Raw genomic sequence first — 20,307 nt, 5'->3', positions numbered from 1 at the left:
CCAATGCTTTGTTTGTTGGATAAGTTGGTTGATTAAGACGACATTGTTGGTTTGTCTCTTCCCAGTGGTGTCCAACTTTTGGGTCAATCTTTAATTCCTTTATGTTTCTCAAGGCTGATTGGAATAATGCGAATCGGGCAATGGTTACATGGAATCTCTTTGCTTTAGCTTCAGGCTTGTCAAAAGATGACGTACCAGCGAGACAATAGGGTTTGTGGGGAGGAACACGGAGTGAACTCGGTAAACATTGAGAAGAGAAGAGAAGAGAAGAGAGAAGAAAATTTGATGAGTGGAATGATTGTGATACAAGGGAACAAGGGTGCTGTAGCACAAGGAAGATGATGAAGACAGTCACGAACCACGAACTGCAATGTCCTCCTGAAGGGGTGCGAGGGTAGTGGAGAGGTTGGAGAGAAGAGGTGACGGATTGAATGAATCAGCCGTAAGGAATGAATGAGAGTTGCGGGCTCTCAAGAGAGTGGACTGTGGAGGAGAAGTGGGCCGTGGAAGCCACTGTACTTGGAAGTGGATGGGGGAAACCTCCGCGCAGTGGGGTGGTCTCTAGGAGGGCTTATTGCCTCGTAAGGTCTTAGAGCCTTCGCGTGCTCGAAAGGACTTAGTGTGCGTCGGGTGTGGCTTATTGCCTTGAGCATAATACTCTGATAGCCAATGCAGAACGATCTCTGTGGCCCAGAAAGGAGTGGTTGGTGGAAGAGGCATATACTTCGGAGGGGTTGGGAGCAAAGGTCTATGTCAACAGTCTTTGGTGGGATGACCGTTCGTGCTGCATTAGAAGCACCCAGTAGTCTATTCATTTGTTGGTAAAGAAGCCGTGGGTACTAGTGTGCCTTGTTGAAGAAGGAAGAGGTCACCCCATGAACTACGAACTGCAATGTCCGCCTCAAGGGGTGTGAGGGCAGTGTGAAGCACGAACCGTAATGTTTGCCGCAAGGGGTGGGAGGGCAGTGGAAGGGCTGGAGGTGAGCTGCCAGTGGGAGGAGGATGCCACCAGCTGTAAGAGTTGCAATTAGTAGAAAAACGCAGTTGAGGAGAGAGAAAGACTAAAAACGCAGGAAAAACCAGTAGTAGCAATTAGTATGCTGAAATCAGCTCCGAATAGTGTGTGGTAGGCTGGAAACAGGCGTCAAAACTGTTATAGACAGCAATGGCCAGCTTGGACCGCAATGTCCTCCACATCCGGGGTGTGGGCAGCAAGCTGAAATGCCTGAAATCTACAAAAACGAGATTATTTTCTGAATGGAGAGTGATCAACAATATTTTCTCTGCTGTAAACAGCTGCAAACTGCGGGTGGAAGGCTGGAAACAGGCACTAGACTGTAGATGACAGCAAGAGACAGCTAAGACTACGATGTCCTCCGCGAAAGAGGTGTGGGCAGCAAGCCGAAAGCACCTGAAACCTGCACAAACGAGATATTGATGCAGTGGAAGAAGAAGAGAAGTGGATGCCGAACCCGCCACCGGTCTTTGCCTTCACTGGAGTGGAGGATATTTGCTGCTAGGTGAGCAGATCCAACTCTGATACCATGTCAAAAGGTGATGTACTAGCGATATAGTAGGGTTTGCGGGGAGGAACATGGAGTGAACTCGGTAAACACTGAGAATAGAAGAGAAGAGAGAAGAAACTTTGATGAATGGAGTGATTGTGATACAAGGGAACAAGGGTGCCGTAGCACAAGGAAGATGATGAAGACAGACACGAACCACGAACCGCAATGTTCTCTTGAAGGGGTGTGAGGGTAGTGGAGAGGCTGGAGAGAAGAGGTGATAGATTGAATGAATCAGCCGTAAGGAATGAATGAGAGACTGGCCTATAAATAGGCACTCTTAGTCTAGGATGGCGCTCCTTTTTGGGGCGACAAACCCTAAATGCAAAACACAGAAACACAAACTGCGGGTGAAGGGTTTCTCAACAGGGCATTCATATTAATGCTAAGAAATCTATACTGATTTCTTGTATGGAGAGTAATTTGCAAGCTTTGGGTTGGCAAGGAGCAGTGATTTCTAGAGGAGATATTACCCGACACTTGGGTTATCCTATTGGTGTGGATGTAGCTCCTCACTCCTTTCTTGATTGGATATCATCCCATATATATGATCGGTGTATGCACTTGAAATCTCAAGGCTGGCCTCTTCATGTGAGACTTAAAGTTACTCAATGCATCATGATCAGTATTGTCTTGCTTTTTCTGCCCTTACTTCCTTGGACCAAGAAGTCTCTTTTGGAACTCGTTCAGCCTATCTGCTTCATGTTGTGGAAAGAAAAAAGGGAATCGTTTGGGCCACGTGTGGATTTCATGGCAGCATGTGACCATTTCTAAAAGGATGGGGGGAGTAGCTTTGTTGGATGTTAATTTCTGTATGGTTGCGTTGAGGTTGGCACTTTTGCAAGCTTTATGTGTGTAGAGTCATCCTTGGAGATATATTGCAAAATTTTTCATTGAAAAGATTGGTATCTTGTATGGTTGCATGGTTATTCAAGTTTGTTGGTGACATGTGCTGAATTCTAGGAGGCCTATTAAGGTCTTCTAGTCTTTTCTCCTTTCTCATTTGATTGCATCTTGGCAAGAGATTTTGTGTTTCATAGTTTAGTGCCCTCCTGATCTTCGTAAGGAGGAGAATTTGGTGCAAGGAGAAATGTTGGCTACCTCCAGGTTGATGGACTGGCTTGATAAAGACTTGGAGCGAGATAAGTGTAATTGGATGGCTCACTTGGGGTTGTAGATAGTCCATGATGGTGTCATTCTTGGGCAGCTCCGTCTTTATTCTTTGGTGCAGTCGTCAGTACTTTCAAGTGCCTCATGGTTACCATGATATTTTGCATAACATGCGATGAGACATTGCTTCATCTCTTTGTCTCTTGCCCTGTTGCTTAATAGATTTGGAGTTTTGTTCTTGTGTGTGGTCCTCAGTGACTCAACAGTGGATATCAGCTTGTTCGTGGATTATGGGAAGGATGCCTTCTATGCCCGCCTTGCAATCAGATCATTCTTGCGTTTTCAATTTTCTTAGTTGGATAGCTCTGTCATATTTGGCTTACTCCGAATGCCTTCATTTTTGATTCTACCTCGGGTATCCATGGTCATGTAGCCTATGTTCGTGGTTTATTGCTATGGCAGATCTCCTTTATGGTTTCAATTGACCTGGTTTTTCTTGACATTGCTACTTCTTGGTTGGATATTGTTCGCTCCACTTTGGCTGTCCTTTCTATGTGATATTTGTGTGTTATGGTCTTAGAGGCCTTTCGGCTTGATTTGTGTTTATTCTATTTTTCTTAGCTAACTTGATGGTTTGATGTAAATATTGCCATTTAATTCAATTATCTTCATGAGAGAGAGAGAGAGAGAGAGAGAGAGAGAGAGAGAGAGAGAGAGAGAGAGAGAGAGAGAGATGCAACCAGGTATTTCATGGATTTCATGGTCACATACATGTACCCCTAAGCACATGGGTGGTGGAGCTATTTTGGATGCTCAAACTCATATGCTGGCTCTTCGTTGGTCTCTTTTTCGCGCCATGTGTGTGGATCATCACCCGTGGACCATTATAGCCCGTTATTTTCTGGAGGACACCGGACTACGCCATGGTAATACGCGACTTCGAGGCTCCTGGTGGCATGTCCTTAATGCAGACTCTCGATTTTTTCAGTACCTCTTCCTCTTTGTTACTGCATTTGGTCGGTTCTTGGAAAGTGGTACTCCAAAAGGCGCGTTGGCATCTAGGGGGGGACCGCTTGCATACTAACTCCTTTCAATTGGAATTGTTGGCAGTCTCGAGATTACTTTCATGGGAAGGCAAACATGAGCTCAGACCAAGATTTAACCGCATGGCCCATTTGGGTGTGACTTCAGTTGCGGATGCTACCCTTGCCACTCGCAATGTCCTTGCATCGTTTCGTACTGCCAGGAGACTTTTCAGGATCTCGTGCGGATACCGTGATTTATGGGAACAGCTTTTGTCGGTGCTTCGGAGTAGGCAACCCTTTCCTGCCCTTGCTGTGGATCATCCTTGGCAGGATTGGGACCTTGCAGGCCGGTTGAGTCTGGAAAAGGCCTCAGGTAATCAGGTGTATCATCTTCTCATTAAAGATCATCAATGGTTGGATATGAAAGCTAATATTGTATGGGGATTGCAGAAATCAGAGTCATGGTGGAAGGCAACTGTGATGGAGGGCTAGTTGAATAAGACACCTTTCAAATGCAAGGTCTTTCTTTGGCGGGTGATGATTGGTGGTCTTCCTCTTGCCGCGGCCCTTTCCAAGCATAGAATCTCGAATGGTAATTGTTTCTTCTGTACCACTACTGTGGAATCGGCCCGACATCGATTTCTTTCTTGCCCGCTCGCCAAGAATATCTGGTTACTCTTGTCACAAGTTTGGCGCGCAGTGGTGGGGTCCTCACTAACTCCTTTCGATTGGGTTTTTGTGCGCCCAACCTACCCCACATCGCCACAGTTGCATATGAGGATCTTATTCCACTTTCTCAGATACCGGGGATGCTAGCACATTTGGACCACGCGGAATGCCTTTCTCTTTGATTCGGCCTCTAATGTACCGAGACACATTGCCTGGCTTAAAGGTCTCTTGCATTGGCATATAGATCTCATTCAGCACTCGGACTTGCTCCCTCGGGAGGACTTGCTTTCGTGGCACATGGCAATTTCCTCTTGGTCTTTGCCATGATTTGTGTAACTTTTTCATGGCTTAGTCCTGGGATTTTACAAACGTTGGCCTAGGGCCCTCGTGTATTTTGTAATCATGTAATCATGTAAACTTGTACCTTTTTTTTCGTAATTAATACAATTTATTGCAAGGGGAGTGTGTTGAGGAGATCTTCCTTGGACCTCGCGGCTTTTATGAGGTGCTGTTGAAATCGGAAACGCATCGAGCTGAGCTCCTGTCCAAGTTGCCACTATTCTTTGATCGTCGCTTGGTCCATGTTGTGCCATGGCGCCCCATGGCCGACTTCCAGCGTCTGCTTCAACGAGAATGCCCGGTGTGGGTGGAGGTGGAAAATTGTCCGGCGGTCTATTGACCCATGTTGAAGGATGCGATGGCGGTTGTGGGAACAGTGCTGGTTCCCCCAAGCCTGAGGGCGATGAACCGAAACCGTTTATGCATGCTATGGGACACGGCAAGGAAAAGGTCCGCCTGGCTTCGCCTCAATTGTTCAGGCATGCATCCTTTGCATTTCCGCTTAAAATGGGGCAACTTTGCGGGACACTGCTTTTCATGTGGTAAATTGGGGCATTTCATGGTCAAATGCCTTGCAAGGCAACCGTCTTCAGAGGATGCGCAGGTTGTGCTGCCCAAGGATGACATGGTGCTTGATGCCACGCCCCAGGAAGCCCTTCAGTCTCCTCATGTCATGGATAAAGGCAAACAACAGGTCCTGAGTGTGGATTCCTGTCGCACTGACTGGATTGAGGCACGTCCCAAAAAAGGTAAAAAGTTGGATGCAGGCCTGGCGGATCCTGGGCCTACTGCTTCCCAGGATTCAGTGCGTATGTATACGCGCAGGAAAGAAATGGTCACTTCACAGCAGGCTGCGCGTCCTACGGCCCCGTCTGCCCCCCGTAATCAGTCTCCAAGGAGAGTCTATACCGACGGCCCCAAAGGCCCACCTGCTAAGCTGCCGTTTGATGTCAAAGGTAATGTTATTACACCCTGGGATCGGTGTTATTCCCGCCCCTCTCCCAAGGCAGTGGATTTTCCTTCTACCTCTAAAGCAGGTCGCCAGAATTCGTTTGCAGTATTGGCTGATTTTCTGGATGAGGGTGTCCTGGATGCTCTCGCGGAAAAGGTGAAATCGAGGGAGTAGGCGCCTCGTTCCTGACTTCCTTCTTTGAGGATACATGAAGATAGCCACGTGGAATGTGCGAGGCATTTGCTCTCGCCATAAGCAACATGCCATGTGGACCGTCTTGCATGAGAACCAGTGGGATGTATTGTGTGTAGTTGAGCACAAAAGTCATGGTGAAGCAGGAAAAGTTGTGGATTGTCATGGATTCCGTCTGTTTTATGCAGGGACCCATGCTACGCACTATTCGGGCGTGCTGATGATTGTCCATGAGAAATATCAGCCTGTCCTTGTTAAAAATGATGTGCAGGGTCGCTTTCTGGTAATTGAAGTCTTATTTGAAAGAGAGATTTTATGGTTGTTGGGCCTCTATGCTCCGAATGATCCCGCATCCTGACAGGATCTTTGGTCCACTTTGCAGGGCTCCATGTCACTCGGCCGAAGGGGGTTTTTGATGGGCGATTTCAATATGTGTGTTGACTCTTCTCAGTCCACTTCAGGGCATTCGGTAATGGATACGCCGGAAAGCCGGGTGTGGAGTTCCTTTGCTTTGCACGTACTCAAGCAAGATCTTTGGTTGTGGCTTCACCCTTCTTTTTCAGGGTTTACTTTTCATTCCGCACAATATACAACTACCTGGTCGCGGCTGGACAGAATGTATATCATGCAGGGGGATGATTTTCTTCCCGAGATGCTGGAAATGAAGGTCTTGCAGCAATATGCGTTGTCGGACCATTTCCCCCTCCAGCTTGAGATGCGGGCACAATCTATTGCACCTTTTGTGCAATTGTTGGATGGGCTCCCGCTACGTTTCAACTCCTCTTATTTGAAGCATTCAATTTTCCAGGGCTATATGCAGCAGTTGATTGAGAGGTTCTTATTGGACTTCGCCTCTGAGGGCTTGCCTTCATTTGCACGGCTGCTCTCTAATGTGCAGCGGGTTGCTCGGCAGTACGGGATCCATCATGCCTCGCTTTGTCGCCGACGTCGACATGCAGCAGAGGACTTATTGGCTTTGGTCCGTTCCTTGCTCCTGGATTCCCCAGATGATGATTTTCTGCTGTCACTGGAGAGGCGTTTGGCCCATCTTATTCAAGTGTTTCAGTTGAAATCTTATCAGCAGGCCAAGCTGCATAACTTGACTGACACATTGCAAGATAGTGCCTGCCAGTCTGATAAGTTCTTTCGCGCCTTGCATGCATCTCCAGCTCGCGAAAATATGATCAGACTCCAGGATTCGGAAGGTCGCATGGTCACTGATCCGCAGACCATTGTGACTATGTGCAGAAATTATTTTATGGAACTTCTTGGTTCTTCTCCCTCGCCTTCTAGCCAGGTTACGCATGCCCGCTCGGTCTTCTATCATCTGGTCCGCCAGCAAGTTCCAGTTGATATGCAAGCCACTTTGGAGGCCGATATTTGCGAGGAGGAGGTTATGGATGTTTTGTTGCACCTGCCGAAGGATAAAAGTCCTGGCTGGGATGGTCTCACTAATGAATTCTTTCAGACCTCGGCCACGCAGTTGGTGAAGCCATTGGTGGTCATGTTTCAGCAGGTTTGGGAAACAGGGGTCATGCCCTCCTCGTGGAAAGAAGGCCTTATCAAACTCATTCCAAAGGTCCCTTCGCCGTCAAAGCTGCAACACTGGAGACCAATCTCTTTGATGGGCTCCATGTATAAAATCTACTCCAAAGTGCTGGCGAATCTGCTACACAAGCACCTTCCAGCTATTGTGCATCCTCTCCAATATGGCTTCATTAAGGGCTGCAACATTCCGCATAATATCTTAAATGTGCAAATGGCTATTGACTATGCGCGGCACTCCGCTCAGGAAGTGGTATTGATTCAATTGGACTTGGAAAAGGCGTTTGCTTATGTGGACTGGTCTTTCATTGCAGATCTCATGTCTGCTATGGGCTTTGGTACCCGGATGTCCCGATTGATCTACACCATTAGTGCTGCGGCTTCCTCCAGAGTTATGCTCAATGGTGGGATTACAGAGCCATTTGTCCTTGCACGCTCGGTCAGACAGGGTTGTCCTTTGAGCCCTCTCTTCTTTGTCCTGGCGACTCACCCGGTCCTTTCAATGTTATCCTCCATGGCAGCCTCTACTCAGCTGGCAGGGCTGTCTCTCCCTTTGGGTCAGCACTTCGTTAGCCAATCTTTGGCTGATGACACCTTTATGATTTTGCAGGCGGACAGTGACAACATTCGAAGGGCATTAGATGTTTGGACACTCTTTGGTCAAGCCTCTGGGCTTCGCATCAATGCCTTTAAGTCAGCCATTCTCAGTTGTACGGAGCCTGATTTACAGTCATTAGGCTGGCAAGACCAAGTGGTTTCCCGTGGCTCCATTGTCAGGCATCTTGGATACCCATTGGGGGTGGATGTACGGCCAAAAGACCTGCTGGAGTGGATTTCACAAAAACTGGCGGCGAAGTTTATGTATTGGAAGTCGCAAGCGTGGCCATTCCATGTCCGGCTCAAAGTGGCCCAGATAATCATGCTACCAATGCTAACGTATTTCCTGCCTTTGTTGCCATGGACGCCTACTACTTTGAAGGCTCTCACTCATCCCATCCGTTTCATGCTTTGGAAGAAGGATTCACTGCAGGCAGGTATTTCGTGGATTTCATGGTTACATACATGTACCCCTAAGCGCATGGGTGGTGGAGCTATTTTGTATGCAGAAACTCATATGCTAGCTCTCCGTTGGTCCCTTTTTCGTGCCATGTGTGTGGATCATCACCCGTGGACCCTCATAGCCCGTTATTTTCTTGAGGACAGCGGGCTCCGCCATGGTAACACACGGCTTCAGGCCTCCTGGTGGCATGTCCTTAATGCTGACTCTCGTTTTTCCAGTCCCTCTTCCTCTTTGTTAGTGCACTTGGTCGGCTCTTGGAAAGTGGTGCTCCAAAAGGCCCGTTGGCACCCAGTAGGGGACCGCTTGCAGACTAACTCCTTTTAGCTGGAGTTCTTGGCAGTATCGAGACTCCTTTCATGGGAAGATAAACATCAGCTCAGACCAAGATTTAACCGCATGGCCCGTTTAGGTGTGACGTCGGTTGCGGATGCTACCCTTGCCACTCGTAATGTCCTCGTATCGTTTCGGACTGCTAGGCGACTCTTCAAGATCCCGCGTGGATACCGTGATTTATGGGAAAAGCTTTCGTCGGAGCTTCAGGGCAGGCAACCCTTTCCTGCCCTGGCTGTGGATCGCCCTTGTCAGGACTGGGACCTTGCAGGCCGGTCGAGTCTGGAAAAGGCATCTACTAATCAGGTGTATCATCTTCTCATTCAAGATCACCAATGGCTGGGTGAGAAAGCTAATACTGTTTGGGGACTGCGGAAATCGCTGTCATGGTGGCGGACAACGCTGATGGAGGGCTGGCTGAATAAGACACCTTTCAAATGCAAGGTCTTTCTTTGGCGGGTGATGATTGGTGGTCTTCCTCTTGCCTCGGCCCTTGCCAAGCGTCGCATCTCGAATGGCAATTGTTTCTTCTGTACCACACCGGCGGAATCGGCCCGACATCGTTTTCTTTCTTGCCCGCTCGCCAAGAATATCTGGTCACTCTTGTCGCACATTTGGCGCGCGGTGGTGGGGTCCTCACTAACTCCTTTCGACTGGGTTTTTGTGCGCCCGAAGTATCCCACACCGCCATAGTTGCAGGTGAAGATCTTATTTCACTTCTTCAGATACTGGGGATGCTGGCACATTTGGACCACGCGCAATGCTTTCCTCTTTGATTTGGCCTCTAATGTACCGCGACATATTGCCAGGCTTAAAGGGCTCTTGCATTGGCAGCTAGATCTCATCCGACACTCCGACTTGCTCCCTCGGGAGGATTTGCATCCTTGGCATATGGCAATTGCCTCTGGGTCGTTGCCATGATTGGTGTAACCTTTTTAGTGCATTACTACGGGGATTCCCCACACGTTGGCCTAGGGCCCTCGTGTCTCTTGTAATCAGAAAAAAGAGAGAGAGAAAGAGTGAGAGAACCTCTTCACATGATGGCTTAGTGTCATCATGTATCTTGTAATCAAGTAATCTTGTATTTTTTTCGTAATTAATACAATTACCTTTTACGAAAAAAAAGAGAGAGAGAGAGAGAGTGTGTGTGTGTGTGATATCGAAACATGAAACGGGGTACAAGAACGAGGACGGGGATGGTGACGAGGATGCCAAACCTAGGGAATGGTGACTTGGAAACGGGAACGTCATTTAGATAACTAAAATTCATGAAAAAAAATTTAATATTTCACTCATAATGCATGTGAAGTGTTAAAACTAAATATACAATCTAGAAGGACAAATCATTTTAAGTTTTGACTTTAAAGACATCATGCATCGTTCTAAAACTACTCATTAGAATTGAATTACAACTTACAAGGCTCAAGAGTTAAGCTATTCAATTATAAAATGCATAATACATATGCCATAAATTTTAAAACAATGAATAATAAACTAAATTTTAAAGTCTAAGTTTAAAGAAAATGCCCATGGTCCCATTGCCAAAAAACTTAAAAGATTACAAATATGAAATCTAATGTTTAAAAGAACATGCTTATTGCCCCAAAAAAGAATACAGATATAAAGTCTAATATTAGGCTGAAGCAACATGCGGCATGCCAAAATAGCCCAAAGGGCAACTGGAAGACTGCAAGTACAAATATATTGTTAGCATGGCACAACGGTCCAAGTGTCACACTGTCATCAATGATCATAATATCATATACAATGTACATGTGTCATGTATCATGAGACTCATGATAAGTAAACTAAATCAAAGATCATCATCATGATCCGAGGTTGCTCTAGCTACTCCTGAAGTGCTAGCCTCATCATCATGTGTACCATGAACTACTGCATCTCCTTCAATATGAGCATGTGTCTTCTCTTCTTCCTAAATCTCCCACTCTGTGAATGGATTGGGCTTTGTTATCATACGGTTACATAACATCCTCAAATTAGCACTAACGAATACTAAATTGTTTGCTCTCTTCACACCAAGAAGGTTCTTCTTGTTTGAAGCAATGTAACTGTATGTACTCCACAATTTTTCCAAATAAGATGAGCTAACTGACTGTCTCAAAATATGGATGACTAGTTGCTGCAACTGAGGACCATCCAAACCATAGTCCTTCCACCACAAAGCTGCCCCAATCTTACAACGATCATCTTGTGCATCCCCACAACCAAAAGAACCTTGAAAGGTCCTATGAGGTGAACTTATTCACTAAGAAATATCTCCCTCAAGATACGAGTGCATTCTCTTAATGTGCCTAGCATCAAGAAGTTAAAAGGCAAATTTGGTATTAGAGTATTTTAGAAGTGTCTTCTTCGACCGCAAATAGGACTGATGGCGAAGAAACTGGTGATTCAAAACAAAGATAACCATTTGAGCTCCTTGCTCTATGAGAGGTGCCATCCATGACAGGTTACCAATATCCTTTAGCAGGTTATTCAAGCAATGAGCATAGTAGCTAAGAAACGCGTTTCTTTGAATTTGAAACTTAGAAAACGTTTCTTAAAGTACAAAACGTTTCTGAGAGTAAAAAACGTGGGTGTATCTATTTTATTTTATTTTTTGGTGAGTTGGAACCCAAAACATGGTTTTTTGACAAAAACCATTGGGCAAGTTAAACATGATGATGATGATGTGTAATGACTTGTGAGGGTTCAAGATTTTGAACGAGAGACTGATTTTTTTGTGATTCATTTTCCCACAAGAATAAGCAACCATACTATGAATGGATCGCTTCCGTATATCACTCCAACCATCAGCAATCAAGGAAACTCCATTTTTAACGCACAGGCTCTTTCTAATCATTGTTGCTTGCTTAACAAGGTGCTTTTTCTTGTCGAGCAAAGTGGTGCGTAAGGTCTCTGATGATGGAGGTACTTACGAAGGGCCATACTTATGAATCTTCTTGCACATCAATTTAAAATACTCTGAGCTGGCTACAAGGAATTGAATGTGATCATGATAAAAAAGACGTTCCACTGATGTATCCACCTCTTCCTTCTTCTTGGGATCCCAACTAGCATCAAGTGTGCTCTGTCTACGTGGAACATATGGTGTCGTTGATGTCATGGCCGATGCAATGCCTACTATAGGTGTTGAGGTAGCACTTCTTGATACTGACCTTGCTCTAGACACATCTAATGGGGATTGTGTCACAAAAGTTGTAGGGTTAATTGCAATATGTCGTGGTCTAGATGCAAGATAAGCTTGTTGATCTGCTACACGGTCACGAAGCTCCCTTTGCTTCTGCAAGGTCACATTAGGACAAAATTGTACCTCTGAATTTGGCTCATGGAGGAGATGAGCTCGGACCTAATTATGCATAAAACAGAACAAGTGGCAATTGGTATTCCATATTCTAACATGTAAATTAAAATCAATAAAATTCGAAATAGAAATGCTCGGTTCAACAGATTACCTTGTTTGGTCCACTAGTTCGCTTGTATGGGTAAAGCTTGCAAGCCACTCAGCATTATCATCGGACCTTTCTCGACCACGGGCTTGACGTGCGGGGTGGGATGATGAAGATATTTCAGGCTGAAAATTGAAATAAAAATGGCTCAAGATAAGCGAGACAGTCTTAAGAGAAGGGAGAAGGCTCAAGAGTCAAGAGTGAGGGTTGAGGCCCTAGGGAGAAGATGAGAACTTGGCACTTAGAAGAGAAAAGGGAAAACGAGAGAAGGGAGAAGGAAGAAGAGAAGAGGAGAAGAATGGAGAACTTGGAACTTGGAGAAGAAGGAAGAGAAGAGGAGAAGAAGGAAGAGAAGGAAGAAGGAGAAGGAAGAAGAGGAGAGGTTGGAGCAGACAGGGGGACTGGTTGTTGGAGCAATGGGGCCCAGGGCTGTCTGTAGCATGCAAGAGGCGGGCGGGAGCGTGCATTTGTAGGCAGATAGGAGCGCGCAGAAGCGAGGATTGGGCGGGAGCAGTAGACGGCGCAAAACGAGCGGACGGGAGCAATAGGAGGTAAGTGGGATGCCACGTGGCATCCCCTATCCTGCTTTGGACAGGGAACCCAGCAGTCAGAAACTGGACAGGGATCGTTCCATAGTTTCGGAACGCGTACCATAACGGTTTTGTGTTGGGGACGGCGATTCGGCGTGCCACGGGGCCGTTCCAGCCGTTTCCTGTTTTTATGGTGTGTGCGCGCCCGCGCGCTCTGCTACAGCATACACCAGCAGTTTGTGAGCATTTTCAACCAGCTAGAGGGGTTTCTACAACAAGCAACTGCTCATAGAAGATGACCGCAGCTGTTGACTGCCTACAGGGGCTGGCGAGAACATCAGGAGCTCACAGATGTGCAGGCAAAAACATTTATGCTGTCCTAAATCAGGGCAGCAGCGTATCTAGATACTTTGTGGCTATAGAATTGTGGAAATTTCTCTCTCTACAGCTTTCTCTCTCATCTGTTGACAATTCCTCAGTACTTCTCAGCTATTTCCAGCTTGTGGTGAAGAGCAATTGAAGATATTGCTGCTGAATTCCTAGTGTAGAGTCTAAATTAGGGTTTCCACATCCACCTCACGTTCCATGCCTAATTAATGAAGACCTAGTGCTTGACATAATAGTTGGAGGCAAGAAATTTGCAACTGAATCAAGGGGTAGCCCATTCCCTAATTATTGTGGCCGCATGCAAGAGATTGAGACCCAAACTTCGCCTAGATTGTAATACAATCAAGGGGCAAATTGTACCCAAGAAGTATTGTCATTAAGGTTAGCCATTGTATTGAAGATTGAAGGAGATCAGGCCATATCTCAGTGTACTTCAACCATACAAAAATCTGATAAAGAAATACTGCAAGGGGTGCTAGTTGTTGGGGTCAATTGGGTGTCGAGTGTCCAAGATTAAGTGGTAAAGTTTGCATTTTCAGATTTGTGTATGCATTGCTTGCTGTAATGTGTGGCAAATCAGGTCGTTCAACACAACACTCTTGCCAACAAGGAAGGCTGGTTTCAACTACTGAAACCTTGTTATTGTCTTGGACTTCTGAATTCGGCATGCTTTAGTGCAACATGTTTACATAAGGCTGGGAATGTCAAAAGCTATTATCAGCAATTTCTTTATCCGTTACAAATAGTTACTTTCTATTTTGTTGCTAGCTTTGAAAAAATCTTTATCTTCAAGATACAAGTTTTAATAGATACATTTGACATTGATTCACAGGTCATCACTTACCTCCAAGAAGTTGCTCCGCAACTCTTGAACCGTGTTGACTTGTACACTGGAACTGTGCCGATTTTTGATGCCTTCAATCTTGAGGAAGAGATTGACAAGATTTTGAATGAGCGGTATGTTTTTGGTCCTCACAAGAGCATGGTTTATCTTGTAAGCAGCAATGAACATTTGACTTTGTAAAAATTCAGTTCTCATTATATAACTGTGGCTTACTTCTGATATGAAATTTTTTGAAAATGTTTAGTAGTTTTTCTGTGTAATTTTGGAGGAGGGTGCAAGGAATGGGCCCCAGGTGCAGGTGGGCATGGGGGGCTGGGGAGGGATGGAGGTATCTTGCATGGTAATCAGGGAGAAACAGATTGGTTGTTGGCAGGCAGTTTTCTGTGTAGACTTTTCACTTTTTTCTCATGCAAGGAGGGAGGAATATGTCCTTTGTGCAGGCATTTTGTTTGCGCTAATTTTGCAGCTTGTGTTTGTCTCTGCTTGTACTTTTGAAGCAGCAAAAGAGGTTTGTGGGGTCCATCAGTCAAGAAGTTCACTGTGGGGGAAAGATGGTCTGAATCTGTATGTGCCATAGTGACATGGAATGGCCATTTTCTAGCTTCCTGTCCCAGTCCCATTTTGTCCCCTGTATCATCCCAGTTTGCTTATGGTGATAAGGGATGGCAATATGTATCCCCCTCCCTATCGCTGTCTCCAACACCTGTCCTGTATGGAGGTTAAACAAAAATTAGATGGACAAGTTCCTCTCTTTCATATAGTTGGGATGGTGCATGTTTTGCCTTTTGTACCAACCCAGCCCATATAAATCCTCGATACTGCATGCTTATCCCATATGGTTGATGACACAGAATTCTCCCTTCCAATTAGAGAGCACTCTACCCTCTCCAGAAACTTCTCTGGGAAAGGTACAAGATCCTCATGAACCTAAGGAAATTGGAGTAGGTTCTCCTTTTTGTGGGACATGATGTGGAAACTGGAGTCAATAGCTCTTGGCTTTGATGAACGGCCAGTAAGTGCAAAGGCTGCATTTTGTGGCTCCTCAATGTGACAGATTTGGTCACCCTTATTCCAAGTGTTCTATTGAGCTGATTTCTGTTCTTCTTGCTTCTGCATGAGTTCCTAAGTGTGACAAAAGAATACATAACTGGGACCCTCGATTTTTGAAGTGGAACGTGGGCAGGTTCCAAAGTTGTTGGTGTTTGTTTTATTAGAATTTGGATACCACAAAAAGATGGGAAGGTCCAAATTAGAATGTGATCAATTAACGCACTGGTGGTTTCTGCTCAGAGCACTAAGTTCTGGCAATGTGTTAATGCCTAGTCATGTTTGTGATCTGCTTTCCGTTCGGGTGACTTTCATAATCCACTAACATAGTAGTATAGTACCCTTGACAGATCTTATATGGTTGTCCAAAAATGATATACCAGTAGATCTCAGTACTAATTTAGATACAGTGGCTACACCATATCATTAGATATAAGTTCTTTCATGGCTTAATGGTGCAGTTCTATTGGTTCCAACTTTCAAAAAGTGCTGCTTGTGCAGGAGCCAGACTCGAAGCTTAGAGGCCAGTGCTTTGATGTTGTGATTAACTAGCTCATCGCTTAGTTGCTCATGGTTAGATTGGTTCCTACTACATAGGTTCATTTATCCTGCTCAATATGGTCCTAAATGACAGATTCCAATTAAATACTTCCAATGTATGTAACGGATATACTAAACTAAGCAGAATGTTTGGTGGAAGTGGACATTGAAAAGATTTATGTTTGCTACATTGCTAGCACTGTGTATTCACTGTGTAAAAATAGGACTGATAGCTTGACCCTCTGCTCATGAATTCCTTTGTATGATAAAAGATCAGCAAAACAATATACCAACCATTCATAGACACATGGGAGGATGACTGGTTTAAAAACTTAAAGAAATTGTGTAGGATTTTCAGGTTGGAAATAGTTTGTTCCTCAAACATTTCCATTGGCTGAGTGTGCTATACCGTGCATATAAAAGAACAACCTTGAACTATCTGAATAAAGCTTTGTCTAAATATTTAAGTTGATAGGTTTGCATGATAACAGCAAAGTGCACATTGCCTTTTCACATCTTGGCTTTGTGGCAACATGTCTAAGTCTCAAAGATTTTTACACCTTTCAAGCTCTATCATACAACTCTCATTTTGTCTTGATGATTTCAAATTGTCAGAATGCTAGAGGTTTGGTCACCGGAAGTGCAAAGCTTGCTTACTTTTAAAGATTCAATGCTGCACTTCATACTTTGCTTGAATATGACACCATTGTTTTCTCAAATGAATCAGGAAACGATAGAGGATGTTCTCTTTGTTGAGAAACCACTTTGTCAATTTAATCTTCTTAGTTAGGGTTTCACATTGACAGCCCCAAAAAGGGCTAACACCCTCATTCTCAGCAATTTTCAGTGGGTTCCCACATAGTGATGCACCACCCTAGACTGGTTGGGGCCTATAAATAGGCCACCTCTCCCCTCATTTAGAAACCACCACTCACACTCATCACTACTCTTCTTCTATCATTAGACACCCTTTCCTTCTCTCTCGAGCATCGCCCCTTTTGCTCACACCCCTTTTGGAGAATATTGTGGTTTGAGGTTTGTGGTTGGCTCACACCATCTTCACCCTCTGCTTCAGGCACCTTGTTCGACACCATCAGGTTTTGCATTTGGAGCTTTTACAGCCTAGCATCAGCACACAAAGCTTTGGTGTCATTGTGTTTGGCTGTCTGGAGGTTCTCTCCCATCTTGGCATCATCATCTCTCGCTTGCCGTCAACATCCTCCATCTTGGTGTCCCTCTCCACACATCTGGTGTCATCTACACATTCCTAGGCATTTGCGTTTGCACTGTATTGACACTCCTACCCCCTTCCATCTTGGTGTCCCTCTCCACACATCTGGTGTCATCTACACATTCCTAGGCATTTGCGTTTGCACCGTATTGACACTCCTACCATTTGGTGTCATCATCCACGCCTAGGCATTATCATTTGGGCTGCTCTCCTTGCGTTTTATAGCTCACACACACCTAGGCATCCGTGTTTGCAGTCTTGGTCCTTCTAGGTATCTGTGTTTGCAGCCCCGGCCTTCCTCTTGGCATTAGAGGGCTGTGCTTGGCTCCCCAATAGTTGATGATCATCTTCTTGATCCTTGATGGCACGAGAGGATTGTGCTTAGCCCCTTGTCCGTAGGAGTGTGTTTCACTCCCTTCATTGTGCAAATTCCCTTTAGGTGCTGCTGCTTGATTCGGATAGGTCAATGCAGTCATCTTCTGAGCTTTGGCTCCATTGTATTAGCTTTTCTTCACATAGCATGATTTAGTGCTTCATCATCTTCTTCTTTTGTGTTTTTTGAGTTTCTCTTCTCTCTTAATGTTTGCCATACACACTTTGTGTTTCTCCTTGCAAACCATACTGTCTCTCTAGTTTGTCATGTATTTTGACATGTCATTAGAGCGTAGGAGCTCAAAGAGCTAAAGATCTTGTTTATTGAAGAAAATAAAGACATGTTGCGGGTTTGGTATTATGTATTGGTTTCTCCCTTTATTCTTGCTGCGTCGTTGGGAGATAGAGATACCCTTCTCTTCCTCTCCCTCCCACCATCCCATTTACAGGTTGACACTTTGGTGCTATGACTTCTCTCCAAGCAGATGGACAGACTATTGGGTGCTTCCATTGCGGCATTACTGGACCCCCCATCAATGCTTGCCGACATTAACCTTTAGTTTGGTGTCAACATTCTCCATCTTGTTGTCAGCCTCCACACATCTGGTGCCAGCCACACATTCCTAGGCATTTGCATTTGCAATGCGTGGATGGTCCTACTATTTGGCATCATCATCCAACCCTAGGCATGAGCATCTAGGTTGCTCTCCTTGTGTTTGACAGCTCACACACACCCAAGCATCCATGTTTGGAGTCTTGGCCCTTCGAGGCATCTACGTTTGCAGCCCTGGCCCTCTTCTTGGAATCTGAGGACCATGGTTCACTCCCTCGACAGCTGATGATCATCTTCTTCATCCTTGATGGCATCAGAGGTTTGTGCTTTGCTTCCTCGACAACTGTCCTTAACCTTCGAGTGATTACTTTGATTGCCGACTGCCTAAAGGACCGTGTTTCACTCCCTTAACTATACAGATTTCCTTTGGGTGCTGCTGCTTGATTTAGACAGGACAGTGCAGTCATCTTCTAAGCTTTGGCTCTGCTGTATCAGCTTTTCTTGACATAGCACGATCCAGTGTTTCATCATCTTGTTCTTTTGTGTTTTCTAAGTTTCTCTTCTCTCTTAGTGTTTGCTGTACACACATTGTGTTTCTGCAAACCCTACGGTCTATCTGGTTTGTTGCATATTCTGATACTCTTCACATATGAGGCTTTTTTTATATTACTGCTGCAGTGTGTTAAAAATATTATTTATAGATCCACCTTGGTTTTCTGGGCAGTGAAAAATTTCTGGGATTTGCATAATTGGTTTAAAAGAGGATTAGTTGAAGCAGGCCAGGTGAGAGAAAGAGGACCACCATTATGGTGCACTTCAGCAAATGAAATAGTTCATGATTTTATTTGAAGGTGTCAATATATTAGGTGGTTTATTTCTGGATTTTTGGAGTCTCGATTCAAGGTAAAACCTCTCATTCATCTCTTTTGGTACTTGATACACACTCAACTTTACATTGGCTTGGGACCCTTTTAAGCTGGCTTTGGCTTTGTGCTTTTTGGACCATTTAGACACCTTAGAATGATAGAATCAAAAAAGTTGTGATATTGAAGATTGACTTTTTTATGTTTGCCGCTTCCTTGAGCCCATGTTAATTGGATTGTTTGCAGGTTAAACAATTAGATTCTTGTCAGTAGAATTGGTATCCTATTTATTAAGCTCTTTTATTACTCTTTTGTTCAGACTACTTTTGTTTGATTAATGATCGATGCATCTTCGAGATCAAGTCCTTGAGGGAAGAAAGCAGTCAGTGGGTGAAGGTTTTGTGATCCCTCCATTTGTTCAGGCACTGCGAAAACTTGTTAACAAAAGGCATATGGTTCATGTAAAAGGTTGTAATGGCTAATGGTATAGGGCATATAATGTGTAAAATATTGACATTGCAGACATGTCGCACGAAATCATGTTCTGACTTGTCAGACTTTCAAAATGGTGCAGTGTGATCTTCATTGTACTGGATTGGATCTTGTAAAGAGACCATCTGTAATTCCCCAAAGCCCACATGGATCAACTGGTTCACCATTGATGCACCATTGACTAAGGGTTCTGTAGTTAACTGAGTCTCTGATCAATCATCATATATAATCCGATACCCTTTTTGTTGATCATCGTATAGGGCTAGCTGTAATGATGCGGTTTTGCTAGAGATTTAGCATGGAGAATCCAGAAACTTGCTTACTCATTTTATGATTCGAGTTGTTCTTTTTAAAAGTGTAAAGAGGCTACCATGTCAGTGTAAGGACAGAATGATTGAAGTCATGAAGAGAGAAATGCCAGCAAGTATGGAACTTCTAGAGTATGATAAAGTATTCTCAGTTCTCTAGGAGGCTTTCATTGGGGCTTGTAAGATATGCGGAGGTCTTTTTCATTCGCTATGTTACATCATTCTTGCATATAAAATCGAGCAGCCCTCTAAGAATGAAAAAACTGCAGCTATACTTTTCCCCTAGTATTGGCTGTAGATGTTTCTTCAAATCATTTGTATAGATGGTGTTTTCTGGGGGCATGTTGTTTAGATGAGGTGGTTTCCAAGATAAATGAACACAGAAGAGTTCAGTAGCATAATCTTCTCTTCAGTGTACAATCCTTAGTTGACCTATTTAGCATTGATGAAATAGTTCCCTGGGTAATGGCATCTCCTGGAAAAGTTGTGTGTTCCCAGGGACTGAGTGTTTATATTCATTTGTTCTGCAGTTTTGCATTCAATGATCTATCTATGCTGCCATTGAAATTGATCTGGAAACTCATTAGTATATTCCATTCAAATGGAAATGGAGAAATTTTGTGGGGTTATTCCTATTTGAAAAATTCAGTTCTATTCAATGTGCATCAACTCCCTGTGGTGCTCCACGTGAAGTGCAAGTAAAGAGAACTGATCAGTCAATTCAAACAAAAGCCAATGGACATGTTTGCTAAGGGATAGGTTCTTAAGAAAGCCACAAAGGCTTTCTTTGTGAAGGGAAAGAACAATAGGAAATCACAAGGGTTATCTGCCTATGGTTTCTGATGCACGGATTAAAGGAAAAGAAAAGTGGTACAGGAACCCTGAA

At 44.5% G+C, this 20,307-nt stretch overlaps 1 protein-coding gene across 6 annotated transcripts in view; it reads left to right on the top strand.

Moving 5' to 3' along the window:
- Nucleotides 1-20,307, top strand: part of RNEE/G (RNAse E/G-like protein) — a 209,779-nt gene that overhangs the window by 49,934 nt on the left and 139,538 nt on the right. For all 6 annotated transcript variants that reach the window (XR_015689056.1, XR_015689057.1, XM_087669129.1 and 3 more), the window contains one exon: nt 14,004-14,128. Coding sequence is in view for 3 of the 6 variants with exons in the window: in XM_087669129.1 (XP_087525255.1) it covers nt 14,004-14,128 (125 nt within the window). In the remaining 3 variants the exon portion in view is untranslated. Of the gene's footprint in view, nt 1-14,003; nt 14,129-20,307 lie in introns of those variants that run through there.

This window comes from Lygodium microphyllum, chromosome 3 (assembly GCF_053477565.2).
Source record: "Lygodium microphyllum isolate KBCC chromosome 3, Lygodium_microphyllum_v1.1.10, whole genome shotgun sequence".
NCBI classification, from domain to species: Eukaryota; Viridiplantae; Streptophyta; class Polypodiopsida; order Schizaeales; family Lygodiaceae; genus Lygodium; species Lygodium microphyllum.
The sequence above is the reverse complement of the archived record's forward strand: the minus strand, read 5'-3'. Positions and strand labels throughout refer to the sequence as shown.